This window comes from Nyctereutes procyonoides, unplaced genomic scaffold (assembly GCF_905146905.1).
Source record: "Nyctereutes procyonoides isolate TBG_1078 unplaced genomic scaffold, NYPRO_anot_genome, whole genome shotgun sequence".
Classification (NCBI taxonomy): domain Eukaryota; kingdom Metazoa; phylum Chordata; class Mammalia; order Carnivora; family Canidae; genus Nyctereutes; species Nyctereutes procyonoides.
In genome coordinates this window covers 55,586,376-55,607,381 of record NW_026575131.1, presented here as the reverse complement: position 1 = coordinate 55,607,381, position 21,006 = coordinate 55,586,376, and the positions used below count along the sequence as shown (strand labels likewise).

The following is a 21,006-nucleotide window of genomic DNA, read 5'->3' as shown; positions in this document are numbered from 1 at the left end:
AGCTTCTCCCCCCCACCCCCAAAAAGTGCATTTTTATCAATTGATTTTTTTTTTTAATCTCCCACACTTTTATAAAGACTCTCAGATACAGTCTATGGAATGTCTGCTCTGTGCTCTGTGCCCCCGGGCGCCGCCCCTGCCCCCCCTTCACCGGCCCGGCCCCCCCAAAGTCCAAGGCACCTCTTATCTGGGCCTGGGAGGGGCAGGGGGGAACCTGGGTATGAGGACCCCTGGCCGCGGCCTCCAGGCAGCCCCGGCTCCGGGACGGGGGTCTCCCGGGCCCCCTCCAGCTCCTGGCCCTGCCCGCCCACCCCCCGTGTAAATCTAAGTATTTAGTACGAGCTAGTCTTAACTCTGAGGTTATGGCTCCCGGGGCGCCTGAGCCCCCAGGCCCTGACCCGTCCTGCGCCAGCCGCCCCTCCAGGAAGGCTGCTTCCTCAGCTTAAATAACTTTTTAAAATAAAACTGCAAATATAAATATCTTTCTTTCTCAAAAAATAGGATTTTTGCTTTTTTTTTTTTTTATGGGTTTTAAATTTTTTGTCCTGCTTTTCCTTTCACTCTGTCTGGCCTCCTACAATCCTGGCTGCCTGGACTGCCTTGGTCCTGGGGGGGGCCGCCCCCCCACCCCCACCCTGGCCCCAGCCCCTGCCTCGGTGGGACCACCGCGTGCCACTTGTCCGACACTGCCCCTCCCGCACTCCTGCCACGGTCGATGGGTCTCAGTAGGCAAAGACTACCCAGAAGGCCCTGGAAGGGGCTGGGGGCCCCCCCCTCCCCAGAAGGAAGCAAAGGGACAGCCATATACAAACGGAAACGGGATGAGATGCCACATGGGGTCTCCCGGGCAAGCCACCCCAAGGCGGGCAGACTTTGGTTCGGCCTGCTGGAGCCCGGCTGGGCGCAGGCCCACACCCGCGCCAGGCTGGGTCTGCTCCGGCACTTTACATTCACTGGGTTTTAAGGTTTTTTTTTTTTGTTTTTTGTTTTTTTTGCCTTTTTTTTTTTTCTTAATCTCAAAAGGCGGGGTCAGGGTTGGGGTGGGGGAGGCTAGGCAGGGAGCAGTAGCAAGGGTGTTCACCTCTCTCTCTCTCCCAGGTCCCGCAGGCCGGTGGACGGCTCTGGGTGGGGGCTGCCCCCGGAGTGCCCCCTCCCCCGGAGCCCCCACCTGGAACCCCAGGCCGGGACCTCACTCTTGCACACGCGCGCACAACACACATCCACGCAACTTCACCAAGATGATGGAAATAACAATTTCGCTTTGTTTTTCTTTTCTTTTTTTTTTTTTTTTGTACCAGGCAGTTTAAAAAAAAAAAAAAACACCCCAAAAAAAGAAAACACAAAAAAACCCCAAACAACCAAACAAAAAAACGTTTTGCTGTGTCCTTTCTGACCAGTCAGCACGTTCCCCCTCAAATATTTTTTTTTGTTTGTTTGTTTCCTGAAACGCGAGAATTCAGCAGTATCTTTGGCAACACTTTATCACGACCTTAATTTAAAGAATAAAAATAAAATCGATCCACGTCTATATACAGTATGTGATTGCGCAGAGTTGGGGGGCTGGGGTCCCGGCGCTGGGCCCATGCAGACGCTGCGGCCCCTAGGACGGGCTGGCGGGCAGCAGGAGAGGGGTTAAGGCGGAGTGGGTGGGCAGGGCTGTCAGAAGCTGAGCTCAGAGCTAGGGGCAGGGGTTTAGTGCAATTCCCGAGGAAGTCTGTGTTAAAAGTGTGCTCGGCGGGGGGGTTCAGCCCTTCCCCCGCCATAGTCCCAGAGGCCTCGATCCCCCAATCCAGTCGCCCCCACTGGCCAGGACGACAGCTGTGATTTTTCAGTTGGTTTTATTGCGAGGGGGGTGTATGGGGTAGGGCAGGGGGAGAGGGCCGCGCCCTCAGGGAACCTCTTGGCCGGGGTGGGGGCGGGGGTCCCTGGCCTGGGCGCTTGAGCTCCCTGCTTGGCCTCCACAGATGGTTCTCCGAAAGAGCGAGGCCACCCGGCCCTGGGCTCCCCTGCCACCCCCCTCAGGAGGGGGGGTCCTGAGACATTTGGGGGGCTGATGGGCCCGGGGGGTGGGGTGGGGCACGAAAACTATCCTGTAGAAACAATGATGAAAGTTGCCTTCTTAAAAAGCTTCCCTTTAAAAAAAAAGAAAGAAAAAAAGAAAGAAAGAAAAGACGAGAAGACGGGGTCTGTCACAGAGCCAAGGGGTGCGGGGAGATGGACCAGCAGCTGGAGGGGGGGCAGGGGCACCCCTCACCTTGGGCTTTGATGGGGGAGGGTCTCGGCTTGGCAGAGCGTCTATTTACAGGGTCCCACGCTAGGCATTGCATATGCGAGAGGGCATCGGGGTGAGGGTGCCCTGGCCTCTGGCAACACGGTCGCCCCAGCCCTGGCCCCCGTCCGTGGCCTGTGGCTCGGTCGATACCGGGCCTTTTGGGGGGCCAGAGGCTGGGGGGAGGCGGGTGCCGGCCCCCAGATTACAGTCAGTGCCTTGAATAAAAAGAGGGGTGCCTGGGGGATGTAAGGCCCTGGAGGTGGGGCCCCGTCACCCACCTCGACGGGGATGGCATGTCCTAGATGGCGGCTCCTTGGCGGCCACGGCGGCGGCGGGGGGGGGGGGCAGCCATGCTGGGGGGGAGCCCCAAAGTGGGGGGGTTGCTCCGGCTGGTCGGAAGGCCAGCCCTCTCTCGGTCCGTCCCTGAGCTGGGGAGTCAGTAAGGAGGGTCCCCGCGGACACGGGCGGCCATCGTATGGCTGGCGGGTGATGAGACTTCTCCGAATCAGAACCAAAAAGGGGACGGGGTGGGGGTGGGGGTGGGGTGGGGGTGGGGGGGACACGGCAGAAACACAAAAACCCCGCGGTCCTGCCTGCAAGGCAAGCCCCCCGCGGCGAAGCCCCGAGAGGAGCCCGGGGACCTCGGCCCGTGCCTTCCTGACCCCGCCTCACCTCGGGGAACAGAAGTGGATTCTGCGTCTGTGGTGGGTTTTTTTTTTTATTATTTTGTACAAAAATAAATTGACTTTTAGGAATTTGTTTGCTCTCTCGCTCGCTCGCTCTCTCTCGCTCGCTCTCTCTCTTATTTTTATTTTTTTTTTTGTCTTTTCGACTTTTCATAGAAGTTGGTTGCAACTTGTAAACATGTTTTTAAATTAAGAATTAAGATAAAGTGTAGTACCCGTTCTGTTACAAAGTGCCAAGACTTCTATTTGTGGTTGGTTGTCTTTTTTTTTTTTCCTTTTTTTTTTGTTTGTTTTTTGTTTTTTTTGTTTTTTCCTTTCGTTTTGTAAAATCTTGTTTTTATTGCTTTTGTGACACTGGAACTTCTGGACTCTCTCCCCTCCTCCCTGCCACCGTGAGACCCTGGGCTCCCTCTGCTCTGGGCTCGTCCACCCCACACTGTCGCCTGCTCCTCTGAGGAAAGTATAGTTTATATATATATATCTATATATATCTATATATAAATTTTGTTTGTTTTTTTTTTTTTAAGGAGAAAAAAAATCTAAAAAGTGCTTTAAAAACTCGGGAGAGGGCTGGGGGTGGGCGGGCAGTGAAGACAAAACAGTTTTGAATCTCCAAACATCTCGTGGGGTCTGGGCGGCCTGGGTCGGGGAGCGCGGCCGGGGTGGCGGGGCGCCCTGAGCGGCGGTCCGGGGTGGGGTCGGGGTGGGGGGCCCGCCGGGGTGTAAGTGCCGTGAAGGGAGGCGGCGGGAGCCCCCGGGAGCCGCTGTGGCGACCCCCCGCCCCAGCTCCCCTCTCTCCAGGCCTGGAAATAAATAAATTTGTGTCACAGCGGCCAGGAGACACAGAGGACCACAGGCAGGAACGGGAGGCAGGGAGGCCGTCGGGGAGATCGGTGGGGGGGGGACCCCCACTTAGTAAGTGCCCTGAGGAAGGAGGGTGGGGGTGGGGACGGGGTGCATTTTAACGTCCACTCACAGTGGACAGAGATCATTTAAGGTCCTGTCTGAAAGACTCGTAGAAACCAGCGAGGGGATGAAAACAAAAGCCCGCCCCACTCCCCAGCGCCCCCCGCGGCCACCCTCACCCCCACCTGGGGTCCGGGGCCCTGACCAGGCCTCAGAGGGGACCCCGGACGCTGCGCCAGGGGTGTCCCAGGGGGTGGGGGCGTCCGAATCCCTGTGTCCCACAAAAACCCCAAACCGAGCCCCGAAAGCCATCGACGGGGTGGGGGGACGGGGAGCCGGAGCGGGGGCGAGGGTCCCCGTGGAGGGAGAGAACATCATGAAGGAGAAAACTCTGAGAAAAGCACTACCCTAGATTCTGTGACGCTTCATATATATATATCTGTATATATATATATAGATATAGATATCTGTATATAGATAGATTTTCTTTTTTTGTGTTTTTGGGGGGGTGGTGGGTGATTCTCTCTCTCTCTCTCTCTCTCTCTCTCTCTGTCTCTCTCTCTCTCTCTCTCGGGTTTCTGTTTTCTCTTTTTGGTTTTCAGGCAAGTCCGGCCGCGAAGCTGCCCTCGGCGGGGGCCCCGGCGCCCCCATCGCCCCCCCCTCCGCCGGCGCCCGCTACATTCACCCTGCTCAGGCCGTCGGGGGCCTCCTCCTCGTCCTCCTCCTCGTCCTTAAAGTGCTTCTCCCGGCCGTTGCGCGGGGCGTCGGGGGAGCCGGGTGGGGCCGGGGCGCCGGGCGGGGCGGCGGCGCCCGGGGAGGGGGACGGGTCGGGCCCCCCGAGCCCCCCGCCCCGCACGCGGGGCTTGCGGCCGCGGCGCGAGGGGACGCCGTTGCAGCCGTCCTTCTTGAGGTGTCTGTGCAGGTGGTCGGAGCGGACGAAGGTCTTGCAGCAGCTGTCGCACTGGTAGGGGCGCAGGCCGGTGTGCACGCGCATGTGGTTCTTCAGGTCATAGTTGTGCGCGAAGGCCGCCCCGCACTGCTGGCACAGGTACGGCTTCTCGCCCGTGTGCTTCCTCATGTGCACTTTCAGCTTGTCCTGCCTGCGGACGGGGTGAGGGTCAGCGGGCGCCGCCCCGGGGGCGACCCACCCCTGGGGCACCGGGGGGTAGGGGGGCGCGGGGCCCACGGCGCCTCCATCGGAGGAGGAAGGTCACGGGGTCTGCGAGGAGCACCCCCGGACCCGCTCCAGGCACCGCGAAATACGACCGGGCCCGAGTTGGGGTGCCGGGCTGTGTGGTAACGTGGGGGCACCAGCGGCCCTGGTTCCTAACACCGAGGGGCCGGCCTCCACCCCCCGGACCCCAGTCCCTGCCAAGGCCACAGCACCTGTGCCCCTCTCTGCTCTGGCCGCACCGGCTTCCTGGCTGTCCCCGCAGCTCGCTAAGCACACGCCTACCTCAGGGCCTTTGCACAGGCTGTTCCCGCCACTGCCCAGAGCGCTTTATTCCCAGATCCTCACGTCTGAATCCCAGCTCAACTGTCACTTCCTCAGAGAGCCCTCCCACCCGCGACAGCCACCCCCGCCCCATGGCCCTCCTGCCACCACCGCCTGATGCTCCTTGGCGAACCGAGTTCCTAGTTCCTCATCTGTCCTCCGGACTGGACCGTGAGCCCCAAGACAGCAGGGTCTGGGTGACCCCAGGACCCCCTCCCCGCCCATCCTGCCCCACGGGGAACAGCACGTCGCGGCTCTGTCACCCCGGCTCCACCTATGGGCCTCAGGCGACCACGGCACAGGTGCTGCTCCGTCCCATCCGGCAGCGCGTGCTCACACGTGGCCCCCGGGCCCTGACACGTGGCATGCCCCGCCTGAGGCGCCAGGAGCACAGGAGGCACCCAGACCCCAAAGCCCCCATTCACTTAGCGTGACGGGAAATACACACACTAGTTACGCGTTAACCGTTAACACAAAGACTTTAACTCACGTGATTCACGTTATTTTCACGTGTTCCTTGTACTTCTTTAAAAACGTGGCTATCAGAAAATGGAAAATCAACAAGTGCCCCGCAGGGTGCTTTGTGGCACCGTGTTGGGTCTGTAGTCACGGGGAGAGGACTCCTGCCTGGACCCACGGGGCAGGGCAGAGACCGGGTCACTGGAGCCCAGGCAGCGTCTGACTCATTCCTCGCTGCAGCTTCTTGCGTCCCACGTCTGAGCCACCCCGGGCCGCTCACTTCCCACACACACACCAGCCTGGTCAGTGCCAGGCCTGGCAAACTCCTATTCATCCTTCAAAGCCCCATCTCAAATGCCCTCCTCCTCCAGGAAGCCTTTCCCACCCCTCAGGCAAAGGTTTGGTCTCCCCAGGCTCTTCTAGCCCCGGGTCCCTCCCTCCGGCATCACCCACAGAGCTGCTGTCCTTACTTGCTCTAACCCTTTTGTGGCCCCTACTGCTCTGAGGGCCAAGGCCGCCCTCGGCGGCCACACCCCTGCTCGTCCTCCAGCCTTATTACTCCCACGTGAGTCAACAGAACTCAGGCCGCAGTGAACTCATCATTCCCTGGACTGAGCGGGTCAGTCGGCAGCAAGAGGATGCGACTGCCAGGAGCGCCCTCCCCGCACCCCTCCGAGGGCACTAACGTGCTCGTCCAGCAGGGGGGCCGGTCAGGTGGGCACAGCGGGGACTGAGCACCGCGCAGAGATCTCCCCAGGTGAGACTCAGAGAGGGCAAGTGCCCTGCCCCAAGCTGCACAGCGGGCCAGGGGCCGCACGGTGCTGGGGTGGGGGTGGAAGCAGCCTGTTTCGTCACCCCAAGCCCTGTCCGGGTAATTATAGCCCCGGCTGCCACAGGCCCCGCTTACTCAACTCTCTAGTGTGACTCAGAGGGGCCCCTGGGCTCCCTGGCCTGGAGGAAGGCGTGGGGGCTGGGGCCCCTGGGTTGGGGGCAAAGTGGAGCCAGGTGGGTGCACGGGGGAAGAGGCCCAGCCCAGTGGCCCTCCCCGTGCCTCAGTCTCCCTGACTGGTAAACAGGATCAGCCCGCATCAGAGCAGGGGGACCATGAGGTCAGAAGGAACCCCAAGCTGTGGTTAGGGGTGCTGGGGGGGGTCCGGGCCTCTGCTCAGCCTGCCCCTCTCCAGACCCTGGCTTGCTGGGCCTCCACCAGGCTGGCCCTCCCAGACCCACAGCCCCGAGGACTCCTGCATGGAGGAAGAGGTGGCCCCAAGACCGCCAGCACCCAACCTCACCTGCAGATGGGAGCTGGGCCACTGACCAGACTGCCTACGTCCCCAGGGCAGCCTTCGCCCCTGCCAGGGCTCCTGGGCCTTGTGGTCTGGGCCACAGCCTCTCCTCCTGGCCAGCTGGGGAGGGGGCCAGGGGTCAGCCCCTAGGTCCTGTCCCCACGGGGCAGGGCCGGGAAGCCGGGACAATGGCCTCTTTCTTCAGCTTGGGTGGGGGTGGCTGGGGGAACCCCAGGGCGGGTGGGGGTAGGGGGTGATGCTGAGTCACCCAGGCTGGCCAGGCCCCTGCACGCCAGCCCCCCACCCCCACTGGGCTGGCCCACGAGGCCCGGCCAGCCAGCCCTGGACTCTGAAGATCCGATCACAGATTCCCCCAGCCTGGCCTCCAATTCCTCCTGCCCAGTGGCTCCGCGGGCTGCCGCGACCCTCCGCGCTCAACTGGCCTCAGGGCCTTTGCAGCGGCCGTTCGCTCTGCCGTTCCCCTGCCGCCGCGCCCCTGTCCTCTGCTCCCTTTCTCCCTGCCGACTCGTTATCAGTGCTGTGGTTTTATCTCACGCACGCCCCATCACCCCCCACGGGGATGCGAGCGCATCTCCCCCCTTCTGGGTCCCTGGTGCCTAGAACAGGGCCCCAGCTCCCAGCAGGTGCTCCGCAAACGCTGGCCCGTAGAGTGAGTCCCCGGGGCCCGCGGCGGCCTCCAGGAGAGAGCACAGCGCCCTGAGCCCTACGGGGCAGCCACTGTCTCCCCAGGCAAAGACCCACTCCAGGCCCCACGACAAGAACCCCCCGGGGAAAAGACGAGCGACTCTCCCTGGGCCCTTCCCTCCCGCCTCCCGGGGTCGGGCCCGCAGCCTGCACGCTCCCCCCACCCGAAGGCTGCTCCCCAGGGGCGCTGGGCAGGCAGGGCCCCAAAACAGGACGCACCATTCTTCCCGCATGGGTCCTACATGTGCGGGGTGGGTGGGTGGGGGGTGCACACGTGGCTGCGGTCTCAGCCCACGACCTGGCCACCCCCCTGCCCATGGCTCCCCCTCTGCCCCCCGCTGCCCCCGGCCGCCCCCCGACACCCGCCGCCCCGCCGCGGCCCTGCAGGCTCACCTGGTGAAGCGGACCTTGCAGATGTTGCACTCGTACGGCTTCTCCCCGGTGTGGGTCCGGATGTGCCGCGGCAGCTTGCCGGCGCCCTGGATGACCTTCTCGCAGATGGGGCACTTCTGGAAAGCCTTGGCCCGGATCTTCTTTTCCACCTTCTGCGACCAGGCTGGGTACACATCCCCGTCGTGGGCGCCGCTGAAATACTTCAGGTAGTAGTCCACGACGCCCTTGTCGTCCGCCCGCGACTCCTCGTCGCTGTCCCCCGCCGCCGCCGCCCCCGCCCGGCCCACGGACGACATCATCTGCTGCAGCAGCGTGCTGGCCGCCAGCCCGTCCGCATCGGGCCCGTCCCCGTCCCCGTCCTCGGCCGCGCCCGACAGGAAGCCCGGAGAGTCGCCCGGCTCAGGGGCCGCCTCGGACAGCGAGGCCGCCTCCTCCTCCCCGGCCCGGCCATAGTGGCCGTTCTGCGTGGCGGCGGCCGGCGGGGCCACGGGGGGCGGGAAGAGGCCCCCGGCAGGGGCGTCCTCGTCCCGCTCCGGCCACAGACCCGGGTTGCTGTCGCCCTCGTCCCCGTCCCCGGCCGAGGGCCGATCGGCCGGCGGTCCCGGCCCGTAGAAGTCCAAGCCGTTGCAGTCACCGGCGGCCACGGCAGCCACGGCCGCGGCCACGGCCTCCTTGGTGGCGTCCAGGTCGTCGTCGGACGCGCCGAAGGCGGACCAGGGGAAGGCGGCGGCGGCGGCGGCGGCGGCGGGGGCAGGCTGTTCATGGGGTTGCTCTGGAAGAACTCGAGGTACTCCTTGGCCCGGAGCAGGTTCCGCTGGTCGGTCTGATCCACGAGGTCCAGCTGCCCGGCGTCGGCGCCCGCGTCGGCCGCCAGGATCTGCCGGTCGAGGAGGTCGGCGCACACGTGGCTCACGGCGGGGATCTCGAGCAGGCGGGCGGCGCTCAGGATGTCGCCCACGTTGGCCGTGCTGACGGTGAGCGTGGCCGTGTAGGCGAAGTCCATGAGGGCCGTGAGCGCCTCGGCGCTGACGAAGTCGATCTCGTACACGTTCTGCTGGTCCACCACGGCGCCCGACGTGAACAGCTTCTTGAAGTACTGGCTGCAGGCCGCCAGCACGGAGCGGTGCGTGGGGAACTCGCGGCCCTCCACGAGGATCACCACGTCGCACAGCAGGCCCTGCGTCCGCTGCTCGTTGAGCCCGCTCAGGATGTCGCTGCTGTGGTCAGGGAACGGGATCCCGATGGGGCCGTCCACGCCGCCGGCCATCTTCCGCGCCGAGACCTGCAGCGTGGGGGGGGGGGGCTCGTGAGGCTGCGGGGCCGGGCGGGGGCCCGGAGGGAAGCCCTCCCCAGCCGGTCCCGCCTCTCACGGACCGGGCACCCCCCCTCCACCCGGGCCGTGCGAGGGACGGTCGGAGGCGGTACCGGAGCCCACGCAGGTGCTCGGTCCAGGCCTCGCTCGACTCGCTTCCTAAGGAACCTGAGCGCTGGCTTCTGCCCGCACCCCCTCCCGGAGGCCGGGACGCAAGGCATCCCCTGTGCGCCGTCAGGCCCGAGCCCCCAGCAGCCCGCGGGCACCCCGTCTCCGCCGTGGAGGCGGGAGACCAGGACCAGCGGGGAGAGCGGTGCCCGCAGCCCCGCAGCTGCAGCCCAACAGGGTGTAGGACCCGAGGGTCAGGGCCAACCGCCCCCCCCCTGCCCCTGGGCCTCCCCGCCCCTCGCTCCTGCCTCCCAGCGAGGCCCGGTCCTCGAGGGGCTCTGGGGCAGAGGGAAAGGGAGCGGCCGAGACCCGGAGACCGGGCCGGGGTCAGCAGGCTGTGGGCGTGCCCTGGAGGGGGAGCCAGCGGCGGCACCACCACCCCTCCTGCCCCGTGGAGCCCCCAGGACCCCCGGGGCCGTGGGTCTGGCCTGGCTGCCAGCAGCAGCGGAGTGCCTGGCGCTCCTTTTCCCTGCCCACCCAGACTGAACCCCTGAAGGAGGAGCAGGGGGCCGCGGCTTCCCGTCCGCCTCACGCCCACCCAGCCCCTCCCCAACTCTTGGCCACCCTGGCCACTGATGCCCAGCCCAGGGCCTCAGTCTCCCCATGTGTCAAGTGGACAGAGACCTTTGGAAGAGCTGGCCGTGGGGGGGGCCCACTCTGTCCTGCCCGTCTCCCCCATTCCTTTTTTCCGCCTTCCCCTGGGCTGTGACTCATCCACCCACTCGGGCGCTTGTGCAACCCTCTGGCTCCTGTCCCCACCCCTCCACCCTCTCTGGGGAGCCCCCGGCTGCCCCAAGCCACCCAACACAACCCACATTCCTCTAACTGGTCAGCTCTCGGGGACAATGCCCCTGGACCTGTCCCGGGAGAGGCGCGAAAATGTGCCTTCCTTGGCCCCCCAGGGACCTCAGGAGCCTGAGCCTCCCGAGCGGAGCCGCCCGACGCAGCTGGGACCCAGATCCCCGTCGCCGCCGGGAGTGGGCCAGCCTGGCACGGGACCCCGGGGTTGGTCCGGCCGGACCGTCCCAACCCTGGGCCGCCCTGGGAACAGGGTCCAGGCCCTGGGTTGACACAGACGCCTTTGTGTGGCCGCTCAGGCAGGCACTACACTTCCCAGGACGCCTCTCTGCGGCCCGCCCTCTTTCCCACTGACCACACCAGCTGCTCGGTTCCCCCCTCTGTTCCGCCAGCGCGTGGTGGGGGTGGGGGAGGCTCAGAGGTGGCTGCTGGGAGCAGGAGGACGGGGGGCTGACCCCATCTGAGGCTCAGCCTCGGAGGAGCCCCTCTGGCGGCTTCCACCCCCTGCCACCATCTGCTGTCTGGCCCCAGGCCCCAGGGAGCGAGTGGGCAGATGGGCTCCGGATCAGACTGGCCTCGGCCCTCCTCACCCCCTTCTGATCCAGGCCACCGATGCCTCAAGATGGCCCCCCCAGGTGGCCCAGCGTCCCCTCGGGCCCTGGGATGTCTCCAGGGGCCCCGAAATGGTTCAGATGATTCACCAGCCCCCTCCACGGCCGCTCCACCCCCGCCTTCCCACGGGCACTGGGCCTGCGGGGCAAGGGGCTGGCACAGCCCTACTTCGTGTGCGAAGATGCCCAGGCCCTCGGCCGCTGGAAGCCACCCGGCTGGGGAGCAGCAAGCGTGGGCCTCGGACCGGGCGCGGGGCACTGGACGGAGCCCGGGTCCGGGTCTCCAGCGGCTGTGGAGCCTGCTGCACCGGGTCCCAGAGCTGCTCCTTCCCTACGTAACAGTCAGGGATCGTCCCCCAAAGGGCCAGGCCTGGGAAGACCGATGCCAGCCAAAGAAAACCCCCGGGCCAGCAGCGCGACCCCCACGTACAGAAGAGAACACACCTGGGATCCCAGCCAGGGCCCGGCCAGCCCGACCCTCAGGGTCTGGCCTCCCATCTCCCCTCATCCCTCACCCTGGAGACTAAACTCTGCAGACACCTGGCCCACACCCTCTCTCCAGGAACACAGGCCACCTGCCCGCCACGCCCTGGCCACTGCCCCCACCCGGCCTCCGGGGCCCTCCCTCCAACGAGGAGGCAGAAGGCCAAGCAGGACGCCAGAGGAAGACAGCTGAGCCCCCTCGGTGGGTCAGGCGGGCTCCCCGCGGCAAACGCGGGCGTGTGCTGAGCACCCACTGTGCGCCACTGCATCTCCGCACCAGGGGAGCCCGTGGCTTCCTGCGCTCCAGCACCCAGTAGGTGCCCCCACACCACGCGGTTTCCTGGGTGACGACGATCCAGTCAAACGTCTCTCTTCCAGAAAGCCCCACCCCCACGCCGGCAGGGTCCCCACCCTGGGCGGCCAGGGTCCCCAGGGCTCGGGCCCACACCCACGGGCCGTCTTTCATCAGAGCTCCGCCCCCGCGCTCGCCTCCGTGGGATTTCCGGGGCGCTGGGTGCTGACTCGGCGGCCGAGGGGCAGGCCTCAGCAGGCTCCTCCCGGGCTAGAGGTGGGGCACCCCTTCCCTCTGTGTCCCCGCCCCCCCACTGCTGCGGGCGCACAGTAGGGGCGCAGCAAACCGGATGAACCGAAGACCACAGAGCGAGGCGCTGGAGCGCCCACACCCGGCCCCGCCCACCCAGCTGGCGGGCTCCGGTCCCACCTCCCATCTAACCCAGGGTCGTTTGCTGCACTTTTTCCCAGGCGGCAGTTACCCAGGCCGGTTTCCACCCTCCTGGGGGCCTCCCCTGAGCCCTGGCTGGTTCAGGAACTAACTGGGCACCTTTACTTCATCCTTCCTGCTGGAAGCCCTAAGCCCAGGCCTCCGCAGACGAGGAGAGGCTCAGAGTAGTGAGGACACCCAGGCAAGGTCACACAGCAGACGGGCGGCCGGGCTGGGGCTGACCCTCGGGCCTGAGCTGCTGCCGCTCAAGTGCCGGGGCCTCGGGGTGAGGTCGGGAGCACCTTCCCCGGGTCCCAGGAGTAGCAGGTGTCACCTGGGAGGGACCCCGGGCCTGTGGGAGGGGTGTCCCGAGCCCGGGGAATGGCCACCCTGCCGAGGCCTGGAGGTGGGCGCCCGGGAGAGGGACAAGGAAGGAGGCTGCCTCCACCGGGCTTCCCAAGGTCAGGCGCAAGGTGAGGCTGGGGCGGCCTCCTCCCCCTCCCCACGCTCCTCTCCTCGGGAAGGAGAGGGGGCCGCCAGCACCAGGTGGGCAGGTAACTGGCACCCGAGGCCTTCCCGGGGGAGTGCTGGGGGGCAGCTGATGCGGAGTTAGCGCCCCTCCGTCCCCCACCCACGGAGAGGATGCCGGGAAACCAGAGGGACCTCTAGCACCTACTGTGTGCCACGCACAGCAGCCAGGGCCCGAGTCCCCGCTCTCCCGCTGCCACGCGCTGGACCCGGGGCGGGAGGCATGGCTCGGTGCCTCACTGGCCTCGGGGGCAGGACAGTGGCTCCGGGCCCCGCTCTCGCCCACTGGGCGCTCTGCCTGAGGACCTACTGTGTGCCGGACCCGGGCCCCAGAGGCCCAGTGAGGCTGTTTAGCGACCCTCCCCTCGTGGATGGGCGTGGATGGGCGGCCTTGAACTTGACCTCTGAGCCTTAGTGCAGGAGTCGGGCCCCTCCCCACCTACTGTGTGTCAAGGGAGAGGGGGCGTGGGGGGGCAGGTGGAAGCCAGGGCACAGGAGCCGTCACCTGGAGGGGAAAACCGGGCCCAGAGAGGGCGGGTGGCCGGCCCAAGGTCGCCCAGCAAGGCTGGTGCCCAGGTGCGGCTGCCAGGCCCACGCCCAGCCGCCCCCACCCCCTCCCAGGCCAGCGGCCTGTGTTGCAAGGTTGGTCCCAACGGGTAACCCCGCCCTGACCTGGTGCCAATCCCTGCCTGGCCCGGTCCCCGGGCTGGGGTTTAATGGGACAGGAATGCAGTGTCCCGATTAGGGAGTGGGGGGCACCAGCGGCCCGGCGTGGCCCGGCTGCCGCCCGCCCTGTCCTCCGGGCCTCCCTGCAGGCCGGCACCAGCACACGGGCCCTCGGCCATTTTCTGTGTCCATTTATTGCCCTAAATGGGGAGGGGCTTCCTGCCCAGCCCTTAAAGGGCCAGAGGCAGGAAGGCTGCGGGCCCAGTGGGAAGTGTGTGCGGGGGGAGGGGCGCCGAGGAGGTCAAGGGGACCCCATCTGACCCCCCACTCACGGGCGGGGCTGACGCTCGCCCTATTCCCACGCTCAAGCCGGCAGGGCTCAGGAAGTGACAGCCCTGACCCCAGTACCGGGTTCCAAGAGGAAGCCCCGGGAAGACCGAAGCCATTCGTGGTGAGTTAGAAGGAATGAGCTTCCCATCACCCGGGGTAAGCAAAGCCAGGCTTCGCAGAATCCCAGAATCCCGTCACTGCCTATCCCACCCTTGCTCGGGCTGCACCTGCTGGTACGAAATGCCCAGGAGAGGCCTGCGTGGCCTCCAGAAGCTGTACTCCCCTCTACCTCCAGACCTCTCCCTCCCTCCCCCAGGCCTGCTTGTTACCAGGAGGTACCTGCACCGCTCCGCCCCCGCCCCGCCCCCAGCCTGGGCAGGTGGAGGGCTCAGCCTGGGAGCCCCAGGCGCGGGGAAGCTCGAGTCCTGTGCCCGCAAACCCGCCATCAAACACATCCTGACGGGAGGTGGGACGGGACCTTGTTTTCCAGTTAAACCAGAAAGGCGTGGGTGGGGACACTTCCACTGAGTGGCCGTTCACAGCCTGCTGGGGGGACAGATGGAGGGGCTGGTCCTTTGGCCACGCTCCTCACAAGCGCCGGATTCTCCGCAGGGCACCTTTCCCACTTTGGTGCTCCCAACTCAGGACTTGGGGCCCGAGGGCAAGGGCTGCTCCTCAACAGGCTGGGGGTCGGGGTCCAGGGGCTGATCATGATCATCTCCACATCAAGCCTCACGGGGTCTGCCGTCATGCCCCACCTTACGGGTCAGGAAACAGGCTCAGAGGGGGGAGGTGACTGGCCCAGGGTCACATCGCAGAGCTGACCGGGAACACAAGCCCCCTGGCTCTGTACCGTGGCTCCGTGCCCCCTCCTCCACGCTGCCTCCAGGCACCAGCAAGGCACTAAACCCCCTACCCCGGGGGGGGGGCCTTGGGGCCGAGGACAGCTTATTCCCACGCCCCCTCAGAGCTGCCTTGTGATAGCCCAGGGAAGGGAGAGGTTTGCCTGAGGTCACACAGGGAGCCTGGGGCAGGACTGGAGTCGGCTGACCCCTGGTCACCAGGAGAGGGCAGGAGGGGCTCGCCCGGGCCCTGACCCCGCACGCCAGGGACCCTGCACAGGCTCCTGGGGAACCCCGGGCTAAACCCTCAGGACCACAGATTCGGGCTGGCAGCAAGACAGGTTGACAGAGGGGTAGTGATCTCCCCAGGTAAACCCCAGGTGGAGGTGAGGGCCGGGCCGCGACTGGACCACACTGGCCCCCACCCAAGCCTGTTCCTCTGGCCCCACCGCCCAGGGCTGTTGCAGGGCGGTTTATGCTCCTTCAGGTGCCTGGAGCGCCAGGTGACAGGTGGGGGGTGCCGCGTGTCTCAAGTGGCTCGACCGGCCACATACTCCCGCAGAATCCTGGTTGTGCCCCGAGCTGACCCAGGTGCTCCGTCCAAGAGCAGGGGAAAGAACGAGAACACAGGTGGATCTGCAGGCACCACCCACCGGGGACCCTATAAGCCCCAATTTACCTAGGGGGACACCCAGACCCCCAAAGGCCCAGGGGCTTGTCCGAAGTCATGCAATAGCCAGGGGGCCGGCAGTCGGAACCCCGGGAGACGTCGGGCCAGCTCTGCTGCACAGGGGCTGGCCCTGAGACGTGGCTTTTGCGAGGTGACCTCGGTCATCTTGGGTAAAATGGGTCATAAAACCCAGAGCCCTGCCCGTCTCCAGGGGCCAAGGTGCGGGACTGTGGCGCGGAGGGGGTGGGAAAGGCGCTGGCAAGCCATAAAAGTGCCTGCCACAGAAGGCTGGGAGGCGAGTGCACGCGGCCGGTGCTGTGTGACCTTGGGCACCTTGCTGGCCCTCTCTGAGCCTCCCTGGCCTCTTTGGGCAAAGGGTTTCAGGAGCCCCAGGAAAGCTCCCCTTGGCCTACAGGTGCCCGCTCTCAACCCCCAGGCTCTCTGGAAGACGGTGGGCGGCCGTCCCTCAGCAGAGAGGAAGGACACCCGGGCCTCATCCTGAGCCGAGAGGCAGGACCACGATGGTCAGACCCAGCTCCAGCTAGGTGACCTTGGGCTGCTCTCTGTGTCCCCCCAGGCCTCGGTCTCCCCCGCCCAGCGCCGGCACGTGCTGGGCACCCGCTCGGAGGGTTTCCGCAAGCCCCCTGCTGGGCTCCCTCGCAGGGCAAAGGGGGCATCGGGGGCTGCCACTGGCCTGGACCAGCCGCGGGTCAGGGGGCCCCAAGGAAGAGAAACCAAGGGGAAAAAAGCGAACACAGGCCCCTTGCTACTGCCCCGGGACCCTGCCCCGCCGGACGGAGGCTGAGCGTTGCCAGGCCTCAGTATCCCCCGCGGAGAAGAGGGTGCTTGGGCTCCCTGCGGCCACCCTAGTGCTGCTTCTCCTAAGGCCTGCCCGTGCTGAGAGTTTCGTGGCTCCCGGCCCGGGCCAGGGTGCTGACTGGTCACCACGCAGCCAATCAGAACTGAATAATAAATACCCCCCCAAAGTGACCCACGAATTAAAATTTCAGTGTCCCCGTTGGCTCCTCTTTCCTTCATTAGGCATGCGGATCCCAGGGCTTCGCTCCTCCAGTCACCGGCTCCTGCCCCCCCCTCCCCTAGGCTCCCGTCTCCACAGCGATGGCTGGCGGTAAACAGAGCCCCGAGCCCAGCCGACAAGTGCCAGGCCCGGTGTGCTCCAGGGGCCTCGCCGGGGGCGGGGGGGTGGCCCCCAGAGGGGAAGATACCCGCGGCCTGCAGCCCTCCATCGGGCCGCAGCAGGGCCCGGCCTGGGCGCCCCGGACCTCTCCCAAGACCAGCTCTGCCAATAGGAAGTGATCGGCTGGTCCTGCGGAGGCCCCCCCAGTGTGGGAGCGGCACACTCAGGGTTACGCCCTGGCCGTGTTGTTGGGGGGGGGGCTGACATGGAATCCCGGATGCCCTCTCCAGCCGGCCCTGCTCCCGGAGGCAGCTGGCAGGGAGGAGGAGGGGGGAGTAAACCAAGCCTGCCACCCATGGGTGAACCAGGTGGGCACGCCCGGGGAAGGGGCACCAGCAGCCCTCTCACTTCCGCCGCCCGGCTAGGGGGAGACAGAGGAGTTGTCTGCCTCCCCCTGCCGCTCACTCCACCGCTGGCTGCATTCCCCAAACATTTGGTGGGCGCCCACTGGGTGCCCCAGCCTGGTCGGACAGCAGTCTCTCGCTGCGGTCCACCGAGCTCCCCCGCAGCCAGCCAGCGCGGGCAGAGCCTCCCAGAACCCGCAAAGGCCTGCGCCTGGGGGTGCACCGGCCCCGGCGCCCGGCTCAGGCCCCTGCCGGGTTCCCAGGCCTGCGGCAGGGGGAGGGGGCTGGTTCCCAAGCCAGGGAGGGAGGAAGAGCGGGGGGGGGGGGGGGGGGGGGGCCGGATCCCACCAGCTCACCCCCTCCTCTGCCGGGGCTCAGGGTTCGCACGTGGTGGTGGCGTCAAGGGGAAGGAGGGGGGTCCGGGCCGCAGGAGACGGGGTCACGCGCTTTGGGGGCGCGGGCGGGAGGACTGGGGTGCTCCCCGCCCCCTCCCCGGGGGCCGGAGCCGCCTGGCCGCGCGGGCGGGGCAAGGGGCCAGGCCGGTCCCCCCACCCAGGGCTGAGTCAGGCCCGGGCGGGGGCAGGAAGCGGCCCCCTCCCCCGCCCCGGCCGCGGCGCGCGGCCCCCGCCCGGCCCGCGGGCCCCCGCCGCGCCGCCCGCGCGGGGGGCTCCTACCTCCTTCCCGGGGCAGCGGCGAGGGGGCCCGGCCCCGGCGGCGGCGGTGGCGGCGGCTGCGGCTGGGCTGGCTCCCTCCGAGGGGCCGGGAGGCGGCAGTGAGCCTGGCCCCGCGCCACCCCCCGCCGCCGGCGGCCAATCCCCACCCGGGCTGGGGGGAGGGCGATGCAAATTACCCCGGATCTGGGTCCGCCCGCCCGCCTCCCCCACGCCCGGGCCCGGCCTGCACTAGGCCGCGCATCCCCGGGCTCGCTTGCGCCGCGCGGCCGCTCGGGCCGCCGCCCTCCCCGGGGAGCGCCGGGTGGGTGACCCCCCCCCCGGGGCGGGGGGCCGAGGGGAGGGGGGCTGGGGACGGTTACACAACCAGGCGGGGAGGGGCCCCGGGGCGGGGAGGGGGCCGGCCCGCGGGCCGCGCAGCCGGAAGCCGGGGACCGCCACCGGCCCCCGGCGAGGGGAGCCCGGCTTCAGGCCCCGCCCCCGGGCCGGCTCGGCCCGCCCCCGCGCCGCGCCGCGCGATCGCTCCGCGCCCATTGGTCCGCGGGCCCGCCGCTCACCGCCCCTCCTCCGCACCGCCCCTACCCGCGGACCGCGGCGGGCCGCCGGCGCGAGGCACCCTGGGACTTGTAGTCCGAGCCGCCTGCCACCTGCCGGCCGCAAGCGACGGGGGGACTACGACGTCCAGAAGCCGCCGCGGCCGCGCCCGCCCACCGGGACACTCCACCCCTTCCCCCTCCTTTGCAAAGCCCCCCTCCCTGTTTTTTCAGCCCCCTCCCCCCCATCCCCCATGGAGCTCAATCCTGGCCAACTCCAACGTATGCACGCAGCACCGAATAGGCCCCCGGGGGGCGAGGGCACCCCCAGCGCCTCGTTGCAAACTTAGCACGCGACGCGCCCCCCTATCTCCCCACGCCGGCTTCCCCCACCCTCGATGCGGCCCCGCTTCCCTCCCCCGCTCCCCGCGCGCCTGGGATCCCCGAAAAGCCGTGCACTCGAGTGGGGGGGGGCAGGCCGGGGCACAAGCCCATGCACTTCGCCCCCAACCCCCCTCCCCGGGCGGCGCCCCCTCCCCGCGCCCGGGATCCAGGGCACCTCCAGCCTCCGGGCAGCTGCCAGCCACCCCCTCCTCAGAACTACTTGCGGAGCGTCGGCGGCTCCGCGTATCCCCCCTCCCCGAGAGGGCAGAGGTGGGCGCAGCGCCCCCGGCCCGTCCCCGCCCTGCACCCCGCGCGGGGGGCCGCGCCGGGCGCTGACTTACCTCGCGCGGCCGGGCCGGGGCCGGGCCGGGCCGGGGCGCGAGGGGCCGGGGCCCGGAGTTGCGACTGGGCTCCTCGGCCGCTCGCCTCCGGGGTCGGCGTCTCCGGCTCTCGCCTCTCGCGCTCTCCCCTCGTCGCTCCCTCGCTCCGGCGGCGGCGGCGGCGTCACTGCCCTACAGTAACTGTACAGTACAGCCAAAGCCCCGTATGATGCTCGCGACTCCCTTCCTGGTTTCTCCGAGGGCAAGAGGGGTCCTCCCTTGTCTTAAAGGTGCCGCAGCCGCCGGCCCCCCCCCACGCCCAGCCCGCCCCCCCCACCCCGGCCTCGGAGGCCAGAACAGGCTCGGCAGGTCCCCTCTTGCCACGTCTCTGCCCTCCCGTGGGGCTTCGCCCGCCGCGCCGGGGAGACCGGGCTGTTATTAGGTTTTGTCAAGTTGGGGGGGGGTCCAGCCCGCCCCCGGCGCGCCCCCCTCCTCTGACCTCTCCGCCCCGCTGCGCGGCGCCGTGCCAGCTTGCCAGCTTATCTGGCCCCAGAGCTCCCCGGGGCGCGGGGGGGGCGGGCCCCCCGGGGTGGAGGGGGGTGGGGGCCTCCAGATAAACAGGCCCCCAGCCTCTGCGCAGGGGCGGGCGCGGGGGGGCGCGGGCTGTGCCCCCGACGCCCGGGGCGTGGCAGGATGGCAGCGGGGGCGGGGAGGGCTGCGCGCACTGCGAGGACCGGCGCGGGCGTGGGTCGCGGCGGCGCGGGCTGCGGGGGTGGGGCGGGGGCCGGGGCGGGGGCGGGGGCGGGGGGCGAGCGCGCGGGGACCCGGGCCGGGCGCCGGCCCTCCCGAGGCCGCGCTCTGCCCGGCGGCGGAGGGGCCCCGGGCGCGGGCTTTCCAGGGACGCCGCGGGTCCGCCGGGCTCCCGCGTCCCTAAATGCAGCGGCCAACCTGCCCGCCCGCGATTATATAAAAGAGTCGCCTCCGCCCGCCGCGCCGGGGGCGTAGCGGGGGAAGGGGTTGGCGAGGGGCGGGCTGGGCGGTTGTTTTCCCGGCTCTCCGAGCTCCCCCACCCGGCGGCGGGCCGCGGGGCTGGACGGGCGCCGGGCCCCGGACGCCTGGGTCCTGCGGGCCGCCCGCGCCAGGGTCTGCGTGGCTCCGCAGGGGCGGCGATGGGGAGCGCGGCGGCGCTGGCCCGACCCAACTTTTTTCTCCGTCCGTTTCTCCCACTTCCTCCCCGGTCGTGGGAGAGGTCCGGCGGGGGCCGGGGGAGGGGGAGGAGGGGACGAGCGCTGAGAACGGCCTGACCCGGCCCGGCCGCTGCCCGCCGCACGCAGCAGGCGCCGGGGGCGGGGCGGGGCGGGGGCGCGAGGGCTGGTGCGCCGGGCCTCAGTTTCCCCTTCCTCCCTGCCTTGCGCGGAGAGGGCCGGCACCTGCTTTCCAGCTGCCTTTGCCTGCGCGCCTCTCGAGTGGCTGGCTCTGTCCGGGGTCCTGTTTACCTCCATTCCGACATCTAATCGCATTACGCTCGTCTATGGCTATTATCGCTACCACCATTGCCTTACGGGCAGGCAGCTTGCGCTGCGGTGGGTGAAGGGGACTCGGTCCGTCCTTCTGCGACTTCAAAGCGTCCCACCGCCCCTTGTACTTTATTACTTCTACGCACAACATATTAAAGGCGCCTTTCAACTCCCAAACGGGTTGAATCGGCTTTTGTAATAATAATTTGGCTTCAAGGGGAAACCCGGGAGGCCCCCAGAGGGGAAGTGACAGCCCGGGGACTTGCAGCCTGAAACCAGCCCCCAGTCGGTGGGAAGGGACTGAGGGAGGGGCCACGTGGGTCCCGTGTGAGGGTGGAACCCGGGACTTTGCTCTAACGACCCTGCCTGGGACACAAGCCCTTCTTCCTTCCTTATGCCACCCTGCCATCAGCTTTGGGATTAGAGAGGGCCGGGCAGAGAGACAATTCGCAGGTCTCAGGTCTCAGGGTTGTGCCTGGACTCCCCCGGATAATGAGAGCCGGGGTCCTCACTCCTGAATGGTCTCACCTCACCCCCACCCCCAAGCTCCGCCCACTGGGCCAGTACAGGAGTGACTCAGTTTCCCCTCTTGTACCACCTAGCTTGGAATATCCCGCACCGTTTCTCTACACCCCATGACCTGATTCAGAGGGGCAGGGAATGCTTATAGAAGCTTGGCATTGAATCTAATCCTCAACGTGCCCCAGA

At 67.6% G+C, this 21,006-nt stretch overlaps 1 protein-coding gene across 1 annotated transcript; it reads right to left on the bottom strand.

Annotated features, from left to right (window-relative positions):
• Window positions 1–1,260: 1,260 nt before the first annotated feature.
• Window positions 1,261–19,343, bottom strand: ZBTB7A (zinc finger and BTB domain containing 7A). Its single transcript, XM_055343443.1, is given in 4 exon segments — window positions 1,261–4,964; window positions 8,203–8,947; window positions 8,950–9,484; window positions 18,803–19,343. Coding segments are annotated over 3 exon segments (1,767 nt in total). The 5' UTR covers window positions 9,470–9,484; window positions 18,803–19,343; the 3' UTR covers window positions 1,261–4,462.
• Window positions 19,344–21,006: the final 1,663 nt, after the last annotated feature.